This window comes from Protomyctophum parallelum (genome assembly GCF_964188405.1).
Source record: "Protomyctophum parallelum genome assembly, chromosome: 9".
In the NCBI taxonomy this organism is placed as follows: domain Eukaryota; kingdom Metazoa; phylum Chordata; class Actinopteri; order Myctophiformes; family Myctophidae; genus Protomyctophum; species Protomyctophum parallelum.
Genome location: NC_139706.1, coordinates 11,897,778 through 11,914,304, shown reverse-complemented (window position 1 = coordinate 11,914,304; position 16,527 = coordinate 11,897,778). Strand labels below are relative to the sequence as shown.

Below are 16,527 nucleotides of genomic sequence, written 5' to 3'. Positions count from 1 at the left end.
TGTTTTCTTCTACAGTTTGGGTGAATTTGACCCAGGGGTAATGATAGAGACAAATGCCATACACCCACAATGGTCCCCCCCCCCCCCCCCACCCACTGGACCATTCTCACATGTCCCATGGATGAGTGGACCAAAGGAAAAGTTCCCAGCTCCATTACATTTTTAGGAATATCTTTAAAATAATAGCCACATTTTTCACCAAGTTTGCCCCCCTACGATAGCCCCCCCCCCCCCCCCCCCATATAGACAGTGGCCTTGAGGTTAGAGTGTCCACCCTGAAACTGGGAGGTCAGGGTTCGATATCCCGGCCGGGTCATACCAAAGACTGTAAAAAAAAAAAAATGGACCCAATGCCTCCCTGCTTGGCACTCAGCATCAATGGGTTGGATTGGGGGGGGTCAAATCAACTAATCAAATGATTCCCGAGCGCAGCTGCGGCTCACCACTCCAAGACATGGGTCAAATGCAGAACACAAATTTCACTGCGGTAACATGACAAATCGTAAAAACGTTTTGATTTGGGGTCAAATATACCCAGGTTTAGTGATGGTTTGACAAAAGTTAAGTTCAGTGTTCTAGGGTTAACCAGGATGGTGAGGTAATGTTTTCTTAATTTCTCATGAACTGGAGTGAGTTTTTTTTTTGTTTCTCCCAATTTAGTCACTGTAGAGGATTTAAACCGCAGTCTCCACAGTGGTTAGTGGGAAGGACATTTATACCTGCACATCCCGGTAGCCTAGCGTGAGTACATTTGTGTGCAATCACCCCTCAATCCACACCAAATGAGTACCGAGTTACAAAGGGTATGCAACAGTGTCAGTCTTTTGGCAAGAGGGAGCTGGACCACATGCCTTTGAGAACAGCAGATGAGCAGAATAAACGTTTAAATTTCATTCTAACATTTGAGATACTTAAAATGGTTGGCTCTACAGCTTGCCATTGAATTTGCACATCAGCAGTTCTGAACAGTTAATTGGCAGTCATTGTCTGCAGTAGTTATACCCTGAATTAGTACCACATACTGCATGATTAAATATTAAAAGTACAACCACATTACTCTAGCACAACGTTTTAGTGGCTGAAGAAAGTAAAACTAATTCCTAATGGAGAATGGAGCCAAAGTACAGCTGTGCTTCAGCAAGTGTGCCGTAAAAAGTGGGACTTCTGCAATGACTACATCTGTGCTTCTTCAGAATGCATGAGTAAAAGGATATGGACCGTGTCTGTATGGTACAGTTGATGGACTGCCCAAGCTTTGACAATATTAAAGAGGCAAACAGGCACTATGGTCACTAAACATTTATGACCTGACCTCATTTACAGGAAGTGTGAGACCTCCGTTTGTAAACCAGTGTACTGAAAACATTCATATCCCATGTCCATTTGATTGGCTTAGAAGTCAACTAAAATGTCACTCCATGAAGGGGTTTGAATCATTTGTGAAGCTGAAGCACAACTGATTTGGCCCAAAGGTTTTGAAGTGATGCATAAAAAGGGCGCCTCATCTTTGTAGCACAACTTTCTCCCTTTCAAGAGAACAGCAATCCTATTCTCTTAGGAGGAGAATAGGAACTTGTGGGACTTTGAGTTTATTTGGTGCAATGTGAAGGGGCTGGAGAGGAGGATGGCAAACTCAGGCTAGCAGGGCCACGTCTTGCAGTGTTGGTTTTATCACGAAGATGAACAGGACGACGGAAACATGCAGCCACTCAAGCCTTCATCAGGGCACTGACGACAGCACGTGCATTGAGGCTGCGCAGGTCATTATAGGTCTGACCTGTGCCCACAAACACAATAGGCTGGCCTGTGATGTAGGTCATCGAGATGGCAGCGCCAACCTGTGGGCAGAGAGGGGTGCATACGTTGGTTACCAACAGTCCTACATTCCTAGTCATTAGTCAGACAAAACCGGGCTGCGGGTTAAAAATCACCCGTGGCTCCAGACATGCGCGGCAGGTTAAAACAAATCCGTGCTATGGATTAAAAATCACCTGTGGCTTCATGTGAGGTTAGGTTAGGGGAGGTTGTCTGACTGTTGGCATGTCTAACTAAACGCATGCATAGCGAAGAAATGGTTGAAGTTTCATGGGCCATACAATATTGAAATGTCATGGTAGAGAAATGATTGAAGTTTCACGATTAAGAAAGTGACTTCACCTTGTCATCAATGGTGTCAAACTTGGTGAGGACGATTCCATCGATGAGGCGGGGCTTGTCAGACATGGAGTGGTCGGCCAGAGCCTGATTAAACTTCACCTGAACGCAAAAGAGAGAGATCAATGGCAAGTAGGGAAAGCTGGGGAACAAAAACTGTTTTGACAGGTGGCCATTCGTATAGCACCATCATGTTACCATTGGTTATCACTCAGTGCGAGTGACAAGAGGTGTAACACTAAGCAGCTGTGCAAATAATGTTGACAGGGTTTTTTGGTATGTACAGTATGTGTGAACTAAAAGAGCTGGGTACTAAAAGAGCTGGGTAAACAGTCGAGGACAATGAGACTAGGGTGACCTAGACAGCTGACCTACCGAGGCAGTTTCACGACCCCGATGCCCCTGACATTTGTGTTATCACATAATAGTTGATAATAGTCCACATTTACAGTACTTAGTTTAACCCATTTTGGACTGATGTCGATTTAAAAAAAGGCTTCTAAATACTAATAGTTCTCTGAAAAAGCCATGTTTCTATGTCAGTTGTGCTCAACCTTTTTTATGTCAAGGACCCCCAGAATTATCTGAAAAATATGTTGTTCCAGCAGGGACCACCTAGAAGCAAATATTTTAGTTAAATATCTTCGCTCTGAAATATATATTCAAAGATTTGCACCACATTTTCACAACCTTTCAAAAATAGCAGACCTACAAGCTCGTAGCGCCACAGCTTGTAGATCTGCTATTTTTCAACAGCTAAAGCATGACATAATGCTTAAAACACCAAAAGGGGTTCCCGCCCAGAATGGGTTAAGTAGGTAGTTAATTTAAAAGTGTCTTCGCACATTTGGGAGCAGAAATACGTTTAATATCAACATAGTTTTCTACAGTAGATGCATTTACTTTCATTGTCAAGTACTGTCTTTGTGCCATTTCAAAATGATGATTGATTCCCAAACTATTATGCAACTTGGACAGTGCCAAGTTGACAGCATGGTGATCGCACCGCTTGTACACCTGCCTTGTTTTCAAGTGATGTATAAAGTTAATGTTAAAATGAATCAAAATGTGATTTTCTGTTTCTGTTGTACTATATAGGTGAAATAGAGATTGATAGAGAACCGACGGTCCTTGGCTATCATCTTCTGGTCTTCACTTAAGCTAAGCTTAAAAAGCATTATGTAAAAATGATCAATGACGTTTAACAGGTTTATCCACATGAAAAATATCCCAAATGATCATTTGCAGAATTGTCCCCGTTTCATATCAGAACATTGGAAACAAAGAAGGGGTCTATAATATGATTATTTCAGTCAGGCTCATGAAACTGCCTAATATGCTCCAGGTCTGCAACAGTGACCCCAGGTGGACAAAAATGCTGTTTAAATGCATCACATCTGTAGGCAGAAGGTCATTTGTTAATTTCTTATTCAAATGCAGCACTCTCTTCTCAGTGTTGGGACTTTCTGAGCCACGGTGACATTTTTCCACTTCAAAATTCCAGACTTTTCCAGACCTACAATTTCAGGCTTCTGTTTCGTCTTATTAATTTATTTATAATAGCGTGCCTCAGACTACTGATAACCGTTTGAATAAATGTATATTACGCATGTAAATGCATCCTTTAAAACTCCAACCGTTATATTTTTTACTTTCTTCATCCTAGAGGGTTTTAACACAGCAAATATGACCTGTGTGTCTACAAGTGCTAGTTTAGGTCTAACAGTTTTTAATATAGAATTATATGCATTTTGTCGTAGTTACCTGTCAAAGATGCAAGATACTCTTAACCGTTTCCGCGCCGTTGCCATAGATCTCCGTCAATTAAAGCCTTATTATTTAATGCAACCCTCAACGCCATTGCCATAGATCAATGGCAATTTCACTTTTATAGCGCTTTCGACTGATCAAGTCATAATGCTACTCACGTTAGCATCAGGTTGCTAGCTGTTGTTATAACACTGGGTTGAGTCATCTTAGATCGTCATCACCATAAACACACATTCTATCTGTTTCCAGGGCTTAAAGCTAAAAAGAATCCCAAGACTGAAAATGTTTTTTTGCAAAGCTGCACTGATCTCATAAAATTACCCCTATGAAATCCTCAGGACTGAAATCCGTCCCCAGGACTGAGGACTTTAAGCCCTGTGTTTCTTTCAATCGCCTGCATCTCCTATTCCTTGTCCCAGATGGCATTTTGGTGGTTTATTCCACGGCACAGAGCTGACGATCGATGTGAAGCATTCCACTGCACTGGCTTAGCTCCGTTTGGTACACAAGTGTACAAAATGTGGCTTTTCAAAAAAAGAGCTGAACTAGGAAAAATGCTGGTGTGAATTATATCATAATTTGTCAATAAATGCTAGCGCTGTAAGGGTTAAGTTGTGATCTATAAAGGCAGTTTCACACAGAGGTCGATGTGATTTTTTTATCAGTCGCATCCGTAAAAAAATATATGAACTATGCTAAAAACTGTACATGGACCCAATAGTCTGGAAAGTATTTTCATACTCTCTCCCCTTGTTTTAATAATTATTCATACATGGAAAATGTCTAAATCAGATATCAAGACATACATTTTGGTAAGAACTTGGGCGACTTCCCTACTTCCTTCACAGGTGTTATTGTTACCGATGATGGATGGATTTAATTTTGTCATTGAACACAAGTGATACTAGTGAAGGCTCTGTTCAATTCTGGTCAAACAGCCTGACTCTGTTGTTCTGCTACTGTTCACGTCTCACTGGAAACACTCTTCTACAGGTCTCAAAGTGTTCTGGAGCAGGTTCCAAATGCCCCAAATGGGTGTGAAACTGGAACCAAATGGACCCTTACGTATCCATTTGGTTCCATTTGTACACTCTCAAGAGTTACTTGAAATATTTTCTTTTGAGAACCACTGTACACTAAATGGAACAGAGCCGTCATTAGTATCATCGGTAACACCTGTGAAGGAAGTAGGTAGTAGGAAGAGTTATTCTGTGTGCAATGCATAGAGGCGAGCCCAAAAGTCTTACCAGCTGGTCGACAGCCTCGTTGCCCACCAGAGCCTCCCCTACGAACAGCACCAGGTCAGGCATGTTGACGGCAATGAGCTTGGCCAGGGCCGTCATCAGGGGGGCGTTGTCCTGCATACGCCCTGCGGTGTCCACCAGCACCACATCAAAGGCTTGGTTACGGGCTGAGAGAGGAGAGGAGAGGAGAGACACGCAGCAGGAAAGATACAGCATGTTGGGAGATATCAGTGGCATTGTGATATAGACCAACTTAGTGAAGCTTCCTCCTTTAATTTTAATTTATTGTTTTATTTAATTTTAACCCTTTTTTTTGTCAATTGTCTAATGTAATCCTGGTCGCTACACTAGAGCAACGGACTGACTTCATGCTTCCTTCAATGCATGAGGAGTCCAAGCTGCTTCTTTTCACCTGATAGGGGGGAGTTTCCGGTTGGACGTAACGCCATGGAATGAACCCGTTATTCCAATTAGTTCCTTTCCACCATCAGGCACCCCAGCTGGCCAGGGGGAGGAAGTTTAGAGACCAAGAATACTTGCCTCGTGGTTTAAAAATGCATTCAACATTCTATGGAATTGGGGGGGGGTTGCTCAAATGAATATAAACTATCCGATGTCTGTTGAAGCAAAGACCGTGGTGCACACAAAAGCCTGGTAGGTAATGTATGAAAATGACCACCAGAAGTGTTCAAATGTGGCGTTCTTTTACCATAGACAATGGCTTCCATTGCGATTCCGGCCGCATCCTTTCCGTAGCCCTTCTCATACAGCTGCACCATCGGCTGCCCGTCGTGGCGCTCGGGGGGATGCAGAGCGTTGAGACGGCGCTGGTGGGTGCGGAGCTGCTCCACAGCCCCGGAACGGAACGTGTCACAGGCTGCGATCAGCACGCTGAAACCGTTTTCAATCAGCCAGTAGGAGATCTAGACAAAAAGGAGTGTGGGGGACATCAGTTTATTTATTTGTTTAAAGATATTTTTGGGGCTTTTTCTGCCTTTAACCCTCTAAGACCCAGCGTTGCTTTATAGCAACAAGTTATATTTTAATTAATTACTTAATTTCTTTTCTTTTTTCTGTTTTTTCACCTAAACGTCATCAGTGATGTTCATTGCAATGCCATTTCAATGCCATTGGTCATGATATTTGCATATAAATACCCCCCACAGAGGCTGAAATTCACACAAATTAAAAGTTTCTGGACTTTTTTTTTTAACCTATGACTTTTGACCTTTAACCCTAATAAAAGTAAGTAAAATAATTCTAATATATGTTTGTGATCATTAGAATGTCTAGAACATGTTTTATTCATTATTGTGAAAGATATCCCCCAAATGTAATAATTTATTATATTATTATATAATTATTATAAATTGTTCATCAAACTTTATTTTTTTTAACATATTTATTTTGCTGCTAGCACCTGTGGGCGTCTCAACCGCTCTGGTGGAGTACATAACTGACAACTCTGTATATAAAAGGCCAAATCTCCATAAATATATGCTAATGTTCCAATAACCATCTTATTTTTTACCTTATGCAAGCATAATGAATAGGCCTAACTGTATTTAAAATTACTAGACCTGTGCCTGTCGGCCACAAGCCTACTTAGACAGACGGTTAAACCGGGTGCTATGACAACGGCTATTGCATACTAGGTTCCCAACTTGCATTTTTCCTGTGTCCCATATGGAGATCTCTTATCTGCCTGTGTCTGAGGAGTGCAAACGTAATATTGAATGTATGCATTTTGTTTTCTTTAGTTTCTATGTTGGGTTCTGAACAAAGAGAAACGTCAAACTCATCAGTCGGCTTTACCCAATTATTATCCAGCCGGTCCGCTACAGTGAAGAAAGACTGACCTTAGCCAGGTTGGTGGACTTGCCAACCCCGTTAACACCACAGAAGGTGACGACAAAGGGGCGTTTCTGACTGCGGGCCTCCAGGACGTCTCTCAGGATATCCACCCTCCTCTTGGGCTGCAGAATGTGCACCAGAGAGTCTTGCAGGGCCAGCTTTACTGTTGAGGCCACAGCTAAGAACACACCAAATAAGAGTTTTGTTAGGCCTTATTTATAATTGGCAGTACCAAAAATAGCCCAACTTTAAGTTCTCAACTTGTCACGGAATGATGCGCAGATTGCAATTTCTTTATATTTAAGGGGGATATTTTAGAGCACATTCCTGCATTTATCATTTGTTGTGTGGCCATTCATTCAGAAAGAATGCAGTAAAAGTTGGACCTCAACAATTGCTACATCAAAAATATGTTGACATTCAACATATTGTTTGATGTCACTTCTGAATTTTATGTTGCCATTATTATTTCTTTCTATTGATGGTGAAAGTAGTACACAGTTAAATTGGTAAAAGACAGGAATTAACTTTCCAAAAGGTTATTGTACTGTAGCTATAGCATCCCTAGCCTGCTGGTTGTCGAAGGAATGAAGGAATGCTACTTAATACTTACTGGTGAACGTGCCCATGACTTTGCCCTCGAGTTTCACGGCAATAGAGTCACAGAGCCGGGAGGCAATTTCGGCAGCTACATTCTTGGCTGCAAGACAGTTTTGTTTATTTTCACTATTAGTAAATCATAATAGTTGAATATATATATATATATATATATATATATATATATATTATCAGCTGAATGAAAATACAGAAAACATTTGGAAAGTATGTAATTATTCGTACAGGCATGCTAAGAAGATACGTAAAACTACTGAATATGAATCCCAAAGTGTTAAGTAATGAAAGTTTGAGATAATGAAAGAGGAAATGTTTGTCATACCGATGAGGTGGTCCTTCATCTTGTCCAGCACTGGCTCCATGTCCCCCTGGGTCAGGCACTTGGAACCCACCAGACCCTTGAGCATTCCAAACAAGCCACCCCCCTTTTTGGGGCTGAGGAGAAATCAAATGAAATCAAACGAATCACAGCTATATAATAGCAGATAATAATACCACTTCATGGGCAATAAGTAAAAAAAAATGCTAAACTGAAATTTAGGACCAATAACTGACCAATAAAAAAATACGTTTTTTTTTTTATATCAACGAATTCCAACACAAGAAAATAACAGTGACCCAGGGGAATAGTGCCCTCTAGCAGCAGTGATGTCAGAATTTGGTGCTTTATATTATTATTACATTTATTATTAGTTTAATTAATTAAAAGGCCAAACATGGTGCTATTGTGATGCAGTAATGCCAAAACCTTAAACTTATAATCTACAGCAGTGGTTTTCAACCCTTTTCATGTCACGGCCCGTTCTTTATTCTGCATTTGAGCCACCGACCACCAATTAGCCTGTCGCTAAGTCCCACCCAAGCCCGTTCTTGGCCAATACCACGTTAGAAACGGTTGCTAGGTTAGGATCCTGGTCAAGCTTTCAATGCTGGTCAAAATGGTTTTGCAGTGTCAATAAATATATTTGCTGTACAGCATGTGTGGGTTTGTTTTCTTACCTTATGAGCAAACTAGTCCATTCCATGAATTATTTAGCTCCGTTGTGCAGTTTAATAGTAGCCTACATATTAGAAATAAAAATAGGCTCTCATCTACTTCCATTGTAACGGGGAAACAACTCTCAAACTCACCCTTTTAGAACACTAAGCTGATTATGACCGTTTATGACAGGAAAACTCATGCGGTTTTATTTTTAATAAAAAATAAAAAACATGTCTTTGTTTTGACTTCGGTGTTGCCACATTGTGTGAGAGATATAAGCCAACCCACCTCCAAAAACAAGCCAACTCTTAAAGCCAAATCAAGAAAAACAAGCCAAAACAAACAATAATATGACCATATATAATCCTAATAAGAATATTGTATGCATTTATCATTATAAATACTATGTAGGCCTATGTCTATGATAATTAATGTTTTGGTAATGTATTACAGTACTAATTATTAGCCTTAAGCCAAAAGTAGTTTTGCCTACAAAACGATCTGATTGGTCCAAATCTGTACACACACTCCTGAAGTATAGCCTCGGTCCCAGACTTACCATCCAGTCTCCAGACCGTTGGATGTAAACAAAATAATGTGTAATATATCAAAAGACGAAAATAAAACGGCATGAGTTTTCTTGATGTCATAAACTGTCAGAATCAGCTTTTGTTGTGTTCACTTATGTGCTAACTGACTGATTTTGAGAGCTGTTTCCCGTTACAATGGAAGTCAATGAGAGCCTATTTTTATAGATACTATTAAACTGCACAACGGAGCGAAATAATTCATGGAATGGACTAGTTTGCTCATAACAGGTAAGAAAACAAACACTCTTTCTGAGGTCCACACATGATGTGTACAGCAAATATATTTATTGACACTGCTTAACCATTTTGACCAGCATTGCAAGCGTGACCAGGATCCTACCCTAGTAACCGTTGCTAACGTGGTATTGGCCAACAACGGGCTTGGGTGGGACTTAGCGACAGGCTAATTGATGACATTTAGCCTTGCAGAATGCAGACCCAAAACTAAAGAATATTTTGTTGTCGTTGGATAAGATTTTGGCCAAAATGCCATGCTGTATTGATGTCGGCACCATTAGGAGAGATAACGGTCAAATCAAATCAATCAAATCAAAATAACAATTATTCTACATTCTCTAATTGTGTAGACTTCTTGTAACAGAGCATAAGATTACGGGTCAATTTGGTTTCATTTTATGCTCTCAAGAGTTCAAGATCTATAAGGGTCCATTTGGTTAGCAACTCTCCATCATTTAGCTGGGGAGCACCTGGAACCCCCCCCAAGGCTCACTGGTGGTTCCTGGACCACTGGTTGAAAAATATATAAAGCATTCTTACACTTTCTTCTTTAGTTCAGTGACCACAACTCTCTCCTCTTCTTCCTCCATCTCCTCTTCCTCGCTGGACTCACAGTCCACCGACTGCAGCTCACCCTTCATGGAGCTCAGCTGCGGCCCCTGAAACACAAGACAAGATAGATATTGAATTATGAATTATGCAATATTGACATGCCCCAAAAACAGACGCCAGGGTTAATGTGGTTTGATGAAAACCATAGTTCAGTCAGATGCATGCAGCGTATTAACCCCGGACTGAACTAACTCCGCAAGCTATGTATCATTTAAATATGGTAATATTAATAGGTAATAGTACAAAATATTTTGGTAAAGTAGTAGTACTATAGTCCTAAAACTATAATTCTGATTATTAAATTAAAATTTGATTAATCTCCCGTTAATCGATTACACTTTTTTCCCCCATACGTGATTGAATGTCATTCTTTTCTTAGTACCAAGTCAATTAGTGAGTCCTGGCCCTGGTTAGCATTCTCATGGGCACCATCTCCATTTCTGTGGCTGTAGTCCAGTTGTAGTCCTTTGGTGCTGCTTTTGCCACCCATCTCCCAAACACGACCCTGCTTTCCCTTAGGCTTACTCGGGGCCGGTTTTGGGGACTTACTGAAAGGTAGTGAAATAGCAAATTATAGCTCAATACACACGACCAATGTTCAATAGTCTATAGGTTTGGCAAAACAATATCTGAGATATATGCATCTGGCTGTCCTGACCTTGGTTTCTCAACAGGTCCCCCCATGCGCTTGCGGAAGAATTCTTCCCTGTTCTTCTGCATAATCTCATCGGCGGTCAAGCCGTTGTTTCCATTCTGAACTGCCTTCGGGCTGGCAGTCGAGGACTTGCCTTGTTCCTCTTTGACAGGCTCAACTGCAGGAGCTGGGAGGAAATGTACAGGAACAACAAATTAATCACCATACAATTATTGCTATATAAGGCAGCTGCTATTGCTGATTTCTAGAGTAGGTTGAGTTGAGTGCTACTGTACATAATAGTATTTGTATTAAGCTTAATTGTTGTTTTGTAAAGCGACTTTGAGTACCCAGATATATAAATTGGATGTATTATTAATAATTTGCAGGTGCCAACAATTGTTGCATTGTTAGCTTGGAAATATGTTACACCACCATGTAATGCAGTCACTGCTTGATGAGTAAGACTGTAAGCATAGTGATTGAAAAGGCTCTACAGTACGTTGTGGCATGAAAGAATAATCTCCACTGCCATCAGACGCACACCTATTAATAAAGCATTTTTGTCATCTACAAACTAAACCAATGCAGACCTGTATATACACACACATATCCACACCCTGATATTGTACCAACATAGGTGTACTTCTTCACCCAGACCATCCACTATCACTATCACATCTCAAAGTGTTGCAAACATGAGTTAGCAATGCATTGGACATCCCATTCCCAACTTACCCTCTTTCTTGTTGTTTTTGTTCTTTTTTCCCACCGGTTCCTTGCCTTTGTCTCCACCCTTCGTCTCAATCATTGACTTCACAGTTTTTTGGGACTTCAGAGACTCTGTGAAAGTCCGCATTGAGGCAGGGCCTCGAGCTTTGCTGCTCTCCTCCGCTTCGCTAATTTAGAAACATAATGATTGGTCATGTTAGTATGTAGTAGTAGTAGTAGTAGGTGGTGCATACAGAAAATAAGCTGGACTCTCCATCATAGCAAACCACCTCCCACCCCCTCCACCTAGACATAGGGGGGGCATCTGAGTACGAGAGGAAACCACAGTTTCATCTACGTACCTTGGGTAGAGCTGTATGAGACTTGGCATGTCCTTTGTGCCAGTTGGTATGAGGATTTACAACGAGACATACCATGGTCACTCTGCCAGGTCAACTGGTGGTTGGACTTAGATGGACCAAGGACTTTGACCTTTTATGGTATGGTTATTGTACTGATTTGCACTTTCTCTTGCATTGCACTGATTGAAACGGACACTTTATTTGATTGGCATTGCACTGATTTTGTTACACTATTTGTTTTGGGCATAGGTTTTGGGGCGGGATACGGTGAGGACACTGGGGTGCACATGGAGGGATACGGTGAGGACACTGGGGTGCACATGGAGGGATACGGTGAGGACACTGGGGTGCACATGTAGGGATACGGTGAGGACACTGGGGTGCACATGCTTATCCGACACACCAAAGATACGTGGAAATCACTCCTGACATGTGTTGGTCCGAAATGCGTTTCTCCGTGCTTGCAGTTAGGGTTAGGTTAAGGTTTGGGGTAGGTTGTCGGTCTAATGACAGTCGGACTAATGACAGTCGGAACTAAAGCCTGTAACCAGGAGGGAACTATAACCTTGTAATGTTGATTTTCTGGTAGAACAGGTAATGTTTGAGGGGCGCCACTGCGACAGACCCTCCAACGTCTGGCTTTCAGACATGATGGCAGCCAAGCCTATCGATTATGGACATTCTTTAAGCAGGGACGTCATGCGGCAGCCACAGTGGGCAATCAGTGTGATTTGAATCCAAATTGTCTCAAGGCCTGTGACTCTGTGTACACTAAATATTGTTATTTTCAAGGTATACTGTTGTTTCTTTACCCAAGAAGCATTGTGAAGTCATCGTTGAACTCGTAGTTGTGGGAGAGATGCATCAACGCTCCCTTCTGCTCAAGCTCATTTTTATAGCGATCCCTGAAGTGAAGCTGAACATCATCTATGAACTTATCCACATAGGTCAGCGTCAGGATCTTTTGAAAACCCACCTTAATAAAAACGAGAAAATCTGAGGTTAAAAGATGAACGTGGTTTCACTTGAAATGAACTGAATACTGTTAACATGTGAATGTTAGAAGTAACCAGCTGGTAGACTCCTCACATTAGTTTGGTGTCATTTGGTCTCTTCGTTTAATGTAGTTTCTGTGTTGTTGGGGAAACTTACCACAAAAACCAACTCAAATTCATTATCCAACTTGTATTTAAGACTCAGAGCATCATGAGTAAAGGAATTGTTCCCCGTCCGTTCCTGCAAAGATGAGAAAAGAGCGGAAGCATCATCAGTTGTGTTTCGCAGCAGTCTCCACATGCTTTCAGGGCTTCCACCCAAGGAGGATTTAGCCCTCACAGTCTTGGTTTGAGTTCATTTGGCAATCCTGCTGTCCTATTCATACTAGTTTTAGGTGATAAGGTGACCACTGAAAACTATGTCTATGTCACACCACGGTGATAAGCAACTCACCACTCACCCAAACACATCTGTTTTACTAACTCACCTCATCACCTAAAAGTATATATAATAGTATATATAAGCCTTTACATTATCATGCTTTTTTGCTGTACTTTGCAGTGCTGTACTGTACTAGCCCTCCTCCCTGGCCTGTGTGTTAGGCTATGCAACAGTGACACTTGGTGGTGATGGTGAACAAACGCTATAACGCTATTTTCGTGCTCGGACACAGCCAGGGTCACAGGGACAGACACAGGGACCCAGCCACACACATAGCCGTCTATAGGAGTGGTTGCACCACTCAAAAAGAGTAGAAATGACTTATTTGCTATCAATTATATGCCCCACAAAGCCTTGAATTCATGAATATATCTTTTCCCTTCCTAAGCCAATAGTTTGATGACCGGCTAAGACTCAATTGTTGAGTCTCCTACTGACCAGCCACCCGGTCATCAAAATATTGGCTTTGTAGTAGCGACCGCACAAGCGCACTTGGATTGGATCAGGTGGTGCTGAGGGAGCAGTGCTTTGTGTGGCTGTGCGTTCGTGAGTGACAGTCTCTTTGGCAGTGATTGCATTTGAATGCGCTGCTGTGACCACTGACCATAATGTGCGAACTGAATGTGAAATTATCAAACTAATCTACCAGTTTCACTGTAACTGATAGATTACAGGTATCAAAATGTCCTGCATTTTAGCTAGTTTTAGTTTTTCTTAAAGGTATATTCAGTGATTTCACTCAAAAAGCCTTAGGTTTCGTTTTTGGCTGTGGGACCCAGCCTTTCGTCCAATCAGGATAGAGAGTCAAAAACGAAACCTAAGGTTTTTTGACCCCCAGGGGTTAACTGGGGACAGGGAGGAACTCCTTATATGGCCAGCACACCCTATAGTAGGGAGGATTATCACAACAATAGTGATATTTGAATTAAGTGAAATCACTGAATATACCTTTAAGGTAGTGCATTATATACATTGTATTGATAGTGTCCACTCTCGGCACTCTGTAGTGTAAACTTTTGGCACATTTCACAGTTTTCTCTTTTCTTGGCCAGGGTCACGGTCCCTCCTGAAAAGTTGATTTTTAATGACTTTATTACCCAGTTATTCAAAGATAAGATGCTGTTCAGTCACACGCCAGTCCAGTGGTCCGGGGACCAGCAGTGGATGCAGATAAAGGTTGGTAACCAAATGGACCCTTATATTAGAACTTTAACCCTTGAGAGCGTAAAACGAAACCAAATGGGTCCATTTGTCATAAGTAAGAGCGTCATGTGAACCATGGCTAGTACCACATCAACACAGCATTAAATTGTGGACAAAATCTTAACCAACGATTTTTTTTTAATCTAAATTTTGGGTCTGAGAGGCTAAATGTCATCAAATGGTGGTCCGTGGCTCAAATGACGAATAAATAACGGGCATAATATGGAAAAAAGGTTCAAAACAACTGGATTATCCTAAATTACGCAATCAGCAAGGCACTGAGCAGCAGCCATAGCATTAGCTACAGACAGCAACCCCCTGACTGCCTCCTCCATAGCGAGACTATGGCGACAACGTGTGACAGCTGTCACTCGATGTGGTCTTTTTACCTGTAGGATGACGGAGCGGATCAGCGCGTTGACGGGTCCGGTGAAGGACTCGCTCACCCCGGCTCCCTGAAAACACCACAGCACTATCCCCCCCTTGCTGAAGATGGTGAAGAAATCCAGCATCTTGTCACCACGCAGCTACAACACAACCAATGCCACAGCCATGATTCCACATCAGAGGAAAAAAGAAAACAAACACAGAGAAAATGTAAGGTGACACGGAGGAAAAGAAGGGGATCCGCAACAAATCAACGGATCTACAAACAAGTCTTGAGGAGGGATCTGACTGTGATATTTCAAAGAGGGGAATCTCTTACCAGGTATACTTTAATAGATTATAAATGTCCCCCCACACCAACACACACAAGTAGCACCGCTTCTTGTTCTACCACTGCAAAACTGTTTTAGACACGTCAGATGATGCACAATCCGGAAATGACGTTTTGTTCCGGGGAATTCTGCGGCTGCGCACCGTGCGGTGCGCGTGCACAGCACACTCTGGTGCACAGTTAGGACCAGAGCCATGATACGCAAACTCCGTTCACTTCATGGGGCCAGTCCAATGGCGGCTCTACTACATACTTCTATTGATTTGTCCCTATTTGAAGGCTCCACATAGGGACAACCGGAAGTTTACGGAATGCATTGGAGTCTGTGGGCTCGCGCGAGTACATTAACAACGTGACCAGGCTGTTTTCTGCCCCCTCAATATGCAACTCTTATGGCTCTAGAGTCTAGACCCATAGACAGTACAAGTACCCAGAGTTAGGAACTTTTGATTGATTGATTGATTGATTGATTGATTGATTGATTGATTGATTGTTTGATTGATTGATTACAATTCAAGCACAACTCAATACAAAGACTGTTAACTGTGAGTGGACGACCCAATAAGCATTACACTTGTTTACAATAGGGTGAGGGTCCACCTTGTTCAATTCATCAAAACATTTAGAGACAAGACGTATACAAATATCCACTTCTATATAGCCAAAGAACAGAACAGGAATTCATCATAAAGGAGGTTAAAAGGGAAAATAAACATACACAGTGAGGGGGAAAAGGGGTGGGTGGATTCAGATTTGGGGGACCATGCAGTTTCGAATTGCAGCCGTCTGTAGGTGCCCTTTGAGAGCGGTTTTGAAGGAGTCAAGGGATTCGGATTTCTTAATGACTGTAGATAGGGAGTTCCACATTTTGGTGGCGTAGGAGCGAAAATAATTTAGTCCCTTGTTTGTGCCGAATCTGGGTTGCACATGGTATGTTGCACTCCCTCTGGTGTTGTGGGTGTGGACTTCGTTAACATTAAGGAAGTATTTAGATATGTACATCTTCGTGGGGTATCGAATCTTGTGGACCAGACCCATTGCAAGATGCTGTACTCTGTCGTCGACCCTAAGCCATTCCAGGAATTTCCAGCCTGTCAAAGTTTGTTTTGGGAAGGAGCCTTGTTTTAAGGGCCTTTGAGGTGCTGTGGTACCAAGAGGTGCATGCATAATCAAAGAAACCTTGTACGAGGGCCCCTGTTGGTGGGGGGACAGTGTTCCGTTCACCTCCACCATCTGTGCTCTCCCCTCCAGGTAGGATTGCATCCATTCCAGCTCACTGATGTGCTATCAAAACCAATTGCTTTTAGCTTGTTAACCAGTATGGAGTGGTTCGCGGAAATAACATATTAATACATAATCACACCCGTGTGAAGTGAGGGGCACTCTTATCATCTTACAACATCG

At 41.9% G+C, this 16,527-nt stretch overlaps 1 protein-coding gene across 1 annotated transcript; it reads right to left on the bottom strand.

Annotated features, from left to right (window-relative positions):
- Nucleotides 1–246: 246 nt before the first annotated feature.
- Nucleotides 247–15,218, bottom strand: srpra (SRP receptor subunit alpha). Its single transcript, XM_083772825.1, has 15 exons — nt 15,112–15,218; nt 14,795–14,932; nt 12,918–13,001; nt 12,578–12,741; nt 11,431–11,591; nt 10,717–10,879; nt 10,441–10,606; nt 9,987–10,105; nt 7,960–8,072; nt 7,636–7,722; nt 7,028–7,200; nt 5,878–6,091; nt 5,172–5,335; nt 2,158–2,256; nt 247–1,838 (listed from the first exon to the last, which is right to left on the bottom strand). The coding sequence occupies exons 2-15, from the start codon at nt 14,915–14,917 to the stop codon at nt 1,710–1,712; spliced, it is 1,959 nt and encodes a 652-aa protein (XP_083628951.1). The 5' UTR covers nt 14,918–14,932; nt 15,112–15,218; the 3' UTR covers nt 247–1,709.
- Between the last annotated feature and the right edge of the window lie 1,309 nt (nt 15,219–16,527).

What these genes read in the sequence shown, in the direction of transcription:
- srpra (XM_083772825.1), bottom strand. Translation starts at nt 14,917, where the DNA reads ATGCTGGATTTCTTCACCATCTTCAGCAAGGGGGGGATAGTGCTGTGG. An exon ending in CAAAAACAACAAGAAAGAGG is followed by an intron (nt 10,880 to 11,430) that starts GTAAGTTGGGAA and finishes ATTTCCTCCCAG; the next exon opens with CTCCTGCAGTTGAGCCTGTC. An exon ending in ACTGAACTAAAGAAGAAAGT is followed by an intron (nt 8,073 to 9,986) that starts GTAAGAATGCTT and finishes ATTTCTCCTCAG; the next exon opens with CCCCAAAAAGGGGGGTGGCT.